Below are 12,036 nucleotides of genomic sequence, written 5' to 3'. Positions count from 1 at the left end.
AGTCAGACAAAGTGACTTATTTCCAGTACCTGGCTTGGGCTTGCCATATATGATTTTTGGTAAACATTTTTTTTTTCTCGGTTGTTTGTTGGGCTATCTCATTGAAACTTGGGCAATGTATGATGGAAAGATGCTTCTTAACTTACAACAAAAATAAAAAAGACGGACAATAAATAAGGGAGTTCACTTCTCAGCCATTAGCCGCCTCTTTGTAGTATATTTTCGTATGGTTTTATGGCTGTATTCTCATTTTTTGGACTCATTTGATAGAATGGAAGATATATTACAGAAATAGACATGATTTTGATTGCTTTCATAATGAAAAGTACCTTGAAATTGAGCTCAAAGTAGCAGAAATGTTTGATTTTTGCCGATGTTCAATGAACTGTTTAAGTCAAGTTGGTCAATTTTATTAAGTGTATTCTAACCTAACCACTCTGTAATTCGGCAAACTCAGTAATCCGGCACACTACAGGTCCCAATGATGCCGGATTTGTGATGGAGGACCTGTAGTAGGTTGGTAGAGAGCAACCGCCCAGGGAGGTACTACAAGCCTGTAATTGTTTTACATGATGGTAGGATTGCTGGTGTCTTTCTGTCTCATAAACATGCAATATTTCAGGTATGTCTTGCTACTTCTACTTACACTTATGTCACACTACACATGCATGTACAAGCACATATATATGCACTGCTCCGGGTTTTCTTCTATTTTCTTATTAGTTCTTGTTCTGGTTTATTTCCCCTTATTTATCTCCACGGGGAAGTGGAACAAAATTCTTCCTCCATAAGCCATGTGTGTCGTAAGAGATGGCTAAAATGCCGGGAAGAAGGGGCTAGTAACCCCTTGTCCTGTATATATTAATAAATTTAAAAGCAGAAACTTTCGTTTATCCTTTTGAGCCAACCCGCCTCAGTGGAATACAGCTGGTGCATTGAAAGAAAGAATAGTGCAAATAATAATCACCATTAGCTTAAAAATCTGTAAATAATAATTTAAAATCTAACTGGTAATGTAAAGTTTGACAGTTTTTCAAATCTAGGTTCACGCAAAAATTCTCTGATATGAACATAAGTCATAGTCACAATACTTTTTATGCCTGTTATCCATTCAGTTACAAAACAAATAGAACACTGAGCCTAGTTATATTCAATATACAGATGAATGAGACTCACAAGCTCTCAGATCCCAGATAAGCCAAACCCCCTTCTTTACATTCTCTCTGGTACAATACAAAGATAACAAGAGGGTCACATATGGTGTACCAAATCACTGCCAGTTTAAAAATCATACAAAGAACCCTTGTTAAAAGTGCAAACATAATAGGAAAGTGGGCAAAATGAGCATGGATTAAAATTAATACTTCATCTTGTGTTAAGTCTTCTTTATTGATAAGAGTGATAAGCCATCTTCCCACATCCTGCCTTGCTGGTATCTGATCTGCCCACTCAAGTGGGCTTTGAAATGCTCTGGTCAAGATGTGACCCTTACCATATCCTAACCATCTTAATGCCTGCGAGCATACATAGCTGGTATGCATGACAAGTATGCATATTACTGACACATGTCAGATTAATAAATGAATAAAAAATGAAACTGTTAATAAATTTATGTTGGAGTGCTAGCATGACCTGAGAATTTTTGCAGAGTATTGTTGAGTACTCCTCCAGAAGATGACATTGTATGAGGCTGGTGTAACTAATACATAGAACATAGAATTTCATGATGTACTGTTACCAGCAACATACAGGGAAGATAAGAGCCAGATGCATGATTGTGGGTTAAAGAAAACATCTTGTCAGTCCATAATGCAGATGAACAATTCTGCCAGCAAGAGCTCACGATTGGAAATGTCGAACCATCAAAAGTCCGTAAGTTCATTATATACCCTGAACTCTTACATGACAAGGGACCTAACGAGATACAACCTTTAATAGTGTAAAGAATGCATCTTTGAACTTAGAGGATGAGATATTAGGAATCAATGGTTTTAATTATTTACAACACACACTAGGAGTAAGACAAATCAATCATTCAAAATTATGAAAGTCAGGAGATGGGAGAAAACTACAGGATGCATTACATATGGGAAGATAAAACACCATAAAAGAATATAGACTTGGATGGAGTCAAAGCAAGTGATAGGGAAAAAGATATAAAATGCAAAAAGGAAAGACGTGAAGGTCCATAATTTTTCATAATTCAGGCAACCCCAGACATGTATTATTATACTTCACATTGACACATCATACCTACCAAAGTGGTTATCCTCTTACCTCCTGGGCTAGCTTATAAATGCAACAAACCTGAATACTGATTATTACCTTCACCACAACAGAGTAAAAGCATCTCATATTAATGTAAAAATTTATTAATTTTTTTAAGCAACTCTAATTAAACAAAAATTAGCTTACTTTCACAATTTTTAAGGGTGATGGCATCACCATAAAATCCAGGAGAGCACCGTTCACAGGAATTGCCATAAGTGTTGTTGAGGCAAATCAAACACCGTCCAGTGATGTCATCACAGGCGTAGGCATCATTGATATCTATGTTGTCATTACATTCACATGGCTCACACTTGTCACCTGTAAAGAAGCCAAGTAATGATGAGAGTATTCATGGTTACAAGATTTAATGGCACAAAGAAACAAAGTAGTGATGGTGTGTTCAAGGTTATAACTCTTTATGGCATAAAAGAGCCAAGTAATGATGAATGTATTCATGGTTACAACATTTAATGGCATAAAGAAGCCAAATAATGATGAGTGTATTCATACACACAGTAATCAAAGCTTATGTTAATTAAATATGTTCCACAACACAGATGTGATAGTTTTTAAGTACATACATTAGAGTCAAATTTATTCATTCATGTCCATACCTAAAACTTCTGGCTGACCATAATAGCCTGCAGCACAGCGCTCGCAACGGTCACCAATATAGCCCTCATGACAGTCACATCTAATGGAGAAAGCATCATCCACAAAGTCGCAGCTGACTGCAAAACTGAAAAAAAGGAGACAATATTATATTCTATTACAGTGGCTGACACAATTAATTTTTTTTTCTTTCTTTTTGGGTTACCCTACCTCGATGGGAAACGGCCGATGTGTTAAAAGAAAAAATTACTTCATTATAGATCACAGGTAAAACAGTCTAATCACATTTACAAAAGGAAAGAAAATGGACTAAGTGAAATTGGTATACCATATATTCTTAGGTATAAAAAAATAAATACAGTAGTTAACAAGGAGAATGTATACTAAGAAACAGATATGACTGAATGTCACGAGACTGCTCAATGGAGGTACAGTAGACCCTCATATTACACGGTAGTTACGCTCCTGAAAATGCCATGTTAGATAAAAGTCCATGTTATATAAACTGAAGAACTTATGGAAAAAACTGGGTTACGTTCCAGTGTCCCCCCAAAAGCCAAACAACTTGTTTTAGACATCCAGATCTTACAAAAATAAAAATGATAATGTTGTTTTTGTTGCTTAAGACTAAAAATGCAACAGAAATAATATTATTTACCTTAAATTGTGGTTGCTGGTGTATATCAGTGATTGTGAAGAGAGTGGAGATACATGGTGTGGCTCAACTGGGCTGAGGTGGATGGTTGTTGGTGGTCAGCAGAAGTGGATGGTTGACATTCTGGTACTAAAGCCGATGGCTGTATTGGAGTGTGCATAAATTCTGTAATGGATCTCTGGCTTCTTTTACCCTTCAGTACATTATGCATTATTCCAAAAGCTTGGTACTGCTAGGTTGGAGTCAGAGTCCATTGTTGCAATTAGCTTTTTCATCACTTTCCTTGTGCAGTTACACCTGAATGACTTAACTCCCCAATACAGTGGTTGCATTAAAGAAGTTGTATTTGGAGATAAAAATACAACTTTTACATGTGGGGTTATATCCAGCAAAACTTCTGGATGAGTACAGGAATTATCAAGAATTAAGAGAGCCTTGACTGCAGGTAAAACTTGACTTCAGGAATAAAATGATGCTTAAACCAGTCAGTAAATATTTACTTTATCATCCATGCTGACTGGTTTGTCCACCAAATTACTAGTAAGGTGTTTTTATATACACCTTTCAAAGCACGAGGATTCTTAGAGCAGTAAATAACCACAAGCTATCACTTGAAATCACCTGATGCATTACTGCAAAGGAGCAAGGTGAAGTGATTCTTTGCAGCCTCATGGAGACAGTGGTCTCACCCACAGCCAGGCGGTGGTCTGAACCAGGGAAATATCCCATGGGCAATGCTCCAAATTTTTTTCCCTCCGCAAACCGAACTGTGTGAAGTTAATTTTACGAAGTGTATAAAATTGTGCCGCAATTTTTCAATAGTGTAATAACCAAAACGTGCAAAATAAATCTGTGTAATATGACAATCTACTGCACTTCTGTTCTCATATCCCTGTACAGTGTAGGCTACACTACGTCACTTGTCTCTCCCAGAATATTGTAGGCTACAATAACTCACCTGTCTCTCTGAGAACAGTGTAGGCTACAATACCTCACCAGTCTCCTATCCCAGTTCTACACCATGAGCTCAGCTCACTCAGATAATCTGTGAACGGTAAATCTGTGCCTAGATAAGAGAGAATGCATCTTTGTGGTAAGTGTGCACCACATAAAAAAAAATCTTGCAGTACATGAGAAAAAAAAACTGCGACCGTGTTTTCAGACTAAAACAGCGAATTTGTGGAATTCATCTGTAAAGCCTGGAAACATAACTAATAAACAGAGGAAATGTTATTTTAGTGCCAGAAATGCCTGCACTGTTTATTCTGAACACTATTTTGAAAGTAGAATGTTTTGACCTTTGTGTGAAATTGACCAAATAACCAATTCTCATCACTTTATTGGGTAGTTGAAATAGTTGATTGAGTGGTTTCTAGTGCTCAATCGATAAAATAGAAGGGATACTAGCAAAATAGCTAAGGATCTGGTTGATTAGAACAAAGTAACTGGCTTAAAATAGGAGTCAAAGTGGGCAAAATTGCCGATGCGTACATATCGCTGATGCAGCAAAATTTGCGAAAGCCTAATTTCACCAATTTTCCATCAAATTTCGTACTTTTGTTTTATTACCTTCAGAAAAAGATTCCCTACCATTTCATAAGAAAAAATAATTTTTTTTTTAAATTCTTGGACCCTGAAGTTTCAGATCAGGGGTCTGAACTCTAAAAGGGTTAAGAATACAATAGTTATACAGTGGACCCCCACATACCGTTGGCATCACATAACGTTAAATCCGCATACCGATACATTTTATCGCTAAGATTTTGCCTCGCAGTCCGCTAAAAAACCCGCTCAACACTATTTGTCCGAGACGCGTCTAATATGCGGCCTGAGCCAGCCTCACATGTTCCGCCGGTGGCATTGTTTACAAGCCAGCCTCCACGGTAACGCCCAAGCATACAATCGGAACATTTCGTATTATTACAGTGTTTTTGGTGATTTTATCTGCAAAATAAGTGACCATGGGCCCCAAGAAAGCTTCTAGTGCCAACCCTGTGGTAAAAAGGGTGAGAAATATTATCGAAATACTGTGGTACCATGGTCAACTGCTGCTGCTGCTGCTGCTGCTGTAGCACTGTCAGCTGCTGCTGCTGCTGTAGCACCATCAGCTGCTGCTGCTGCTGTACCACCATCAGCTGCTGCTGCTGCTGTAGTACCATCTGCTGCTGCTGCTGCTGTAGTACCGTCTGCTGCTGCTGTAGCATCGTCTGCTGCTGCTGTAGCACTGTCAGCTGCTGCTGCTGCTGTAGCACTGTCAGCTGCTGCTGCTGCTGTAGCACTGTCAGCTGCTGCTGCTGCTGTAGCACCGTCAGCTGCTGCTACTGCTGTACCACCGTCAGCTGCTGCTGCTGTTGTAGTACCGTCTGCTGCTGCTGTAGCATTGTCTGCTGCTGCTGTAGCACTGTCAGCTGCTGCTGCTGCTGTAGCACCGTCAGCTGCTGCTACTGCTGTACCACCGTCAGCTGCTGCTGCTGTTGTAGTACCGTCTGCTGCTGCTGTAGCATTGTCTGCTGCTGCTGTAGCACTGTCAGCTGCTGCTGCTGCTGTAGCACCGTCAGCTGCTGCTGCTGCTGTACCACCGTCAGCTGCTGCTGCTGCACTGTCAGCTGCTGCTGCTGCTGTAGCACTGTCAGCTGCTGCTGCTGCTGTACCACCATCAGCTGCTGCTGTACCACCGTCAGCTGCTGCTGCTGCTGTAGTACCGTCTGCTGCTGCTGTACCACCGTCAGCTGCTGCTGCTGCTGTAGTACTGTCTGCTGCTGCTACTGCTGTACCACCGTCAGCTGCTGCTGCTGTTGTAGTACCGTCTGCTGCTGCTGTAGCATTGTCTGCTGCTGCTGTAGCACTGTCAGCTGCTGCTGCTGCTGCTGCTGTACCACCATCAGCTGCTGCTGTTGTAGTACCGTCTGCTGCTGCTGTAGCACTGTCAGCTGCTGCTGCTGCTGCACTGTCAGCTGCTGCTGCTGTAGCACTGTCAGCTGCTGCTGCTGTTGTACCACCATCAGCTGCTGCTGCTGTAGCACTGTCAGCTGCTGCTGCTGCTGCTGCTGTAGCACTGTTGTTGGTGTGGCTTATTGAGAATACAAAAACAATTAACCCCAGAGGGTTAGCCACCCAGGATAACCCAAAAAAGTCAGTGTCATCGAAGACTGTCTAACTTGTTTCCATTGGGGTCCTTAATCTTGTCTCCCAGGATGCAACCCAAACCAGTCAACTAACACCCAGGTGAACAGGGAAAAACGCCTGGAACTAGTGCTCATATTGGTGAATTTAAAGCCAGCAAAGGTTGGTTTGAGAGATTTAAGAATCGTAGTGGCATACACAGTGTGATAAGGCCTGATCTGGAAGAAAATGCCAAACAGGACCTACAGTACTCAGGAGGAAAAGGCACTCCCAGGACACAGTGTCTCATCAGTCATTGCTGCATCTTCAATAAAGGTAAGTGTCATTTATTCTTCATTTAGTAGAGTAGTACATGCACAATATATATTGTGCATGTACTACTCTACTATTGTGCATGTATCCTTCTCTTTGTGTTTAGGAAAATGTATATTTCATGTGGTAAAATTTTTTTTTTCATACTTTTGGGTGTCTTGCACGGATTAATTTGATTTCCATTATTTCTTATGGGGAAAATTCATTCGCATAATGATAATTTCGCATAACAATGAGCTCTCACGAACGGATTAATATCGTTATGCGGGGGTCCACTGTAATGTATTTGAATTGTGATGTCTACACCTCTCTGGCATGACAGCTACTGAATGAATAATGGTGAATATATTTCCTTTCTTGGGTCACCCTACCTTGGTGAGAAATGGTAGGTGTTAAAAAAAATATGAGTAAACCCTCGATATAATGAAATTTTGAAATAATGGGGACAATCTGCTGTGTAAATTGTACTTTCAACTCGTTTATTTTCCATATTTATTTCTGTATATGTATCTGTAAAGTGTGTGTACAGTATTATGTAAAAAGTATACAGGAGAGTATTTTAGTGCTTATTTTGCTATTTTTAACACTCTGGTTTAACAAACTCAGATAACCCCCCTATTAATCTGTTATAACTGGGGTTTACTGTATTTATTCCCCTAACCAGTTTATTCTAATATGACTCACGAAATCGTAATGACACGATTGCAAACAAACCATATCCCGGCCGGGATTGAACCCACGGCAGTGAAGGGACTTGAGCTAGAGTTCGTCAAGGCCATGCTAGCCGGAGATTCGTCGGTAAAAACTTGCATTTGTGGTCACAGTAGTGCCTGTGCTAACCTTCCTATGGTGTAGAAATATGCCTAGTTGGACGAATCTTATTGTGGCTAGCTGGTCTAGTGGCTAACGCGATGGGCTGGAGTTTTGAGACTCTGACCGTGGGTTCAATCCCGGCCGGGGTAAGGTTTATTCTAATAGATTGTTTGTACATGTAGATGAGACTGGCAGACAGAGAAGCTTCCTCATACTTACTTGTTAGTAATGGATGGCATTGGGCAGGCACAGATAAGACAGTCATAGGGAGTACCTTGTGTGGCACGCCCATGGTACCCTGAAGCACACATCTCACAATGGTCACCAACTGTATTATGCTGGCAGTTCTGCAATTATAAAAAACAAATCAAAAAGCCTACGAATACATGCCAATAATGCACACAAGTTTAAGTAATCAATAAGTTTATTTAGAACTTTCTACAAAAAGCTTTCACAACTATCTTGTTTTTCTGCAACACCAGCATTTTCCCTCCAAGACTGGGTGACCTAACATAAAAAAAAATTCACCCTCATTCATTCAATATCTATTTTGCCACAAGTCTGAGGACACCCACAACCCCCCTTCAGAGTGCAGACACTGTAGTTCTTACACCCAGAGCTCCAAACCCAGCTAACTGGATTCACTATTTCTTTTTTTTTTTAACAAGTCGACCGTCTCCAACCGAGGCAGGGTGACCCAAAAAGAAAGAAAATCCCCAAAAAGAAAATGCTTTCATCATCATTCAACACTTTCACCTCACTCACACATAATCACTGTTTTTGCAGGGGTGCTCAGAACACAACAGCTTAGAAGTATATACGTATAAAGATACACAACATATCCCTCCAAACTGCCAATATCCTGAACCCCTCCTTTAGAGTGCAGGCATTGTACTTCCCATTTCCAGGACTAAAGTCCAGCTATATAAAAATAACCGGTTTCCCTGAATCCCTTCACTAAATATTACTCTGCTTACACTCCAACAGATCGTCAGGTCCCAAATACCATTTGTCTCCATTCACTCCTATCGAACACGCTCATGCACGCCTGCTGGAAGTCCAAGCCCCTCGCCCACAAAACCTCCCTTACCCCTTCCTTCCAACCTTTTCGAGGACGACCCCTAACCCGCCTTCCTTCCCCTATAGATTTATACGCTCTCCATGTCATTCTACTTTGATCCATTCTCTCTAAATGACCAAACCACCTCAACAACCCCTCTTCAGCCCTCTGACTAATACTTTTATTAACTCCACACCTTCTCCTAATTTCCACATTCCGAATTTTCTGCATAATATTTACACCACACACTGCCCTTAGACAGGACATCTCCACTGCCTCCAACCGCCTCCTCGCTGCTGCATTTACAACCCAAGCTTCACACCCATATAAGAGTATTGGTACTACTATACTTTCATACATTCCCTTCTTTGCCTCCATAGACAGCATTTTTTGTCTCCACATATACCTCAATGCACCACTCACCTTTTTTCCCTCATCAATTCTATGATTAACTTCATCCTTCATAAATCCATCCGCCGACACGTCAACTCCCAAGTATCTGAAAACATTCACTTCTTCCATACTCCTCCTCCCCAATGTGATATGCAATTTTTCTTTATCTAAATCATTTATCTAAATCATTTATCATTTATCTAAATCATTTATCATTTATCTAAATCATTTATCATTTATCTAAATCATTTATCTAAATCATTTCACTAAATCTCTTCATAAATGTTATCTTGCTCACTCTCTAACAGCACACCAAATCCTAGAAATAATAAGTCTCCACTCACTCTGATCTAACAGTGTTAAACAAAATTCAAAAGAACATACAATAAAGTTGAGATTTTCAGAAAGGAAGATAAACAGAGTAGGTGTGTCAGGGTGTTGAATTAAAAATAAAAAACAAAGTATGTGTGTTCTGTGATGACAGAGATAATCTATCAACATGTAAGAAAAAGAAAGCCTGGTAATTCACGGAGAAGTGCTATGTGCTTTTCAATGAGATGATCATGTTAAAGTCTGGGGAGACCAATATGCAGCTGCAAGAATATCATTATCCACACTCAAAAATAATGAAGGAAATGATGATCAGAAGCAAGTTTGCAATTTTGGGTCACCCTGCCTTGGTGGGAGACTGCCAGTGTGTTAAAAAGAAAAAAGGCTGAACCTATTGGATATATCATTTTCAGCTACTAGGAGGAAAAGAAGAGACTTGTTACCACATTCAAGATTACAAAAAGATGCAAAACATTGAAAAAGAAAACATTCAGACCTATCAACTGACACAAGAGACAATAATTATAATGTAAAGTTACCAAAAGGACTCTATAATTTTTTTCACAGAAAGATACAGTAAACCCAGAAAGCAGTAAACCCATGAGGATCATATAGCACCTTAAGACTGGGAGGGATGCAAATTAATCAGGTATGAGTAAAGGCAGGGAAGAGTAGTTCTGATTCCCTGAATCAAGAGCCCTTCACCTGAAGCAAGGTAGTCCTTGGAGGGTGGAGGTGCTATAACCTCTGGGAACCTTAAAACACTTTATGACTAAATAATACCAAGGATGAGACACTAACAAGCTAAGCTCTGCATCTGTAATAACAAAGAGGTATGGTTTTACTGCTCTATCATACAGAGCTGAATAATATATACAAGTACACTCTATGGATAAACTAGATTTTTTTTTTTTAACACACCGGTCATCTCCCAACGAGGTAGGGTGACCCTAAAAAGAAGAAACACTTTCACCACTGCTCACTCCACATATGGGAAAATACAGAGTACAGTATATACATTTCCATGTGTATAGCATATTCATGAGAAGTTGAAACTAGTGCCAGTTCAATATGGAGGAAGGAAAAACTAAATAACTTTGCTGGCTGATAAGAAGAGACAAGAAGACACAATATTGACCTAAGAACGGAAAATAATTGAAAAATCAATAGTATATGCATTTCTTATTTGTGCCGCTCCATCATGACATCACCAACATACATAATACCTTCCAGCACCTCAAGCTGTCCCCTCTTGAGAGGGTAGGTATGAGGGTGCAATCAGTCCTGTGACATTTTATGATGAAGACTTAGTGCACCAGGAATTACTTCTGCAAGGTCAGACCTTTTTTGCAAGATCACAGCTTAATTGAATGCAACAAAATGATTGCATGCTAAACCTTGCAAAACATTTTCATGTTCCAACAAAGTCTCAACATGAAATACATTACGTCACAGCAGTGACTGTACTCTATCTATACAATCACAGAGAGATTCTTCAACACACTAAGGAGCAGGCCCTTCACAGGTGAACATGTAGGCAAAAGACTTAATCCAAGAAATTGGAGCCTCCATGCTCTTCCTTGGATTAAGCCTGAACAGTCTTCAATTACCTTGGTGCTGTATGACCCCTATAAGTTTAGCACTTCCCCATGAATATAATATCCTGTTTAAGTGGATAGGTAGAGAACAAAATATTCTACAGCACTTGCTGGATGGGGGCTGGCTACAAAGGTACTAAACAAAGCAGTCACATGATGATCTATACTTTTTCAACCTCTAGTCCTCACACAGGCACCTTATCTTGGTAAGGGCCATACATTATATACCGATAACTGGTACACAAGCCCATTACTCAGTGATTTCATGCGAGTGAACAAGACAGATGTGTGTGGCACAGTGCGTTCTAATCGTAAACATATGCCCAGGCTCAACGCAGGTGTTCGTGGTGATGACGTGCAGGTGTTTACTGCCAATGACATCATGGCATTACGGTGGCATGACAAACGAGATGTCACATTGTTGACAACCATTCACCGTAATGAAATGCAAGACAGTGGCAAAGTTGATCGAGTGACTAATGAACGTATTCGAAAACCAGTGACAGTGATTGATTATACACAAAACATGCGCTTGGTTGACAAGTGTGACATGCAGATTGGTTTTGTTGACTGTGTTCGTAAGAGTTACAAGTGGTACATGAAACTTTTCTTCCATCTCATGGACATTTCAATGCTGAATGCATATAATATGTACCAAATAAAGACTGGTAACAGACCACCGTATGGTGAATTTTGTTTGTCTGTTGTCAGACAACTCATAATGAAGTACCAGGTAACAACACCTGCAATACAACATGGTCCTCGAATTCATCACAATATACCCAAGCGTTTGAGAAGAGAAGGTGATCATTTCATAATACAGCTTCCTTCAACTCAAAAGAAATTTGCTCAGAAGAGAATAAAATCAA

General features: G+C 39.9%; 1 protein-coding gene across 1 annotated transcript in view; it reads right to left on the bottom strand.

The window, feature by feature from the left end:
• LOC128702233 (laminin subunit alpha-like) overlaps positions 1–12,036 on the bottom strand; it is a 206,955-nt gene that overhangs the window by 169,700 nt on the left and 25,219 nt on the right. Inside the window, exons 7-9 of the mRNA XM_070102903.1 lie at positions 8,006–8,133; positions 2,886–3,010; positions 2,416–2,589 (exon numbers count right to left, since the gene is read on the bottom strand). Coding sequence (XP_069959004.1) covers positions 2,416–2,589; positions 2,886–3,010; positions 8,006–8,133 — 427 coding nt within the window. The remainder of the gene's footprint in view (positions 1–2,415; positions 2,590–2,885; positions 3,011–8,005; positions 8,134–12,036) is intronic.

Source organism: Cherax quadricarinatus, chromosome 83, assembly GCF_038502225.1.
Source record: "Cherax quadricarinatus isolate ZL_2023a chromosome 83, ASM3850222v1, whole genome shotgun sequence".
Lineage (NCBI taxonomy): Eukaryota > Metazoa > Arthropoda > Malacostraca > Decapoda > Parastacidae > Cherax > Cherax quadricarinatus.
This window is presented reverse-complemented; position numbering and strand designations above follow the sequence as displayed.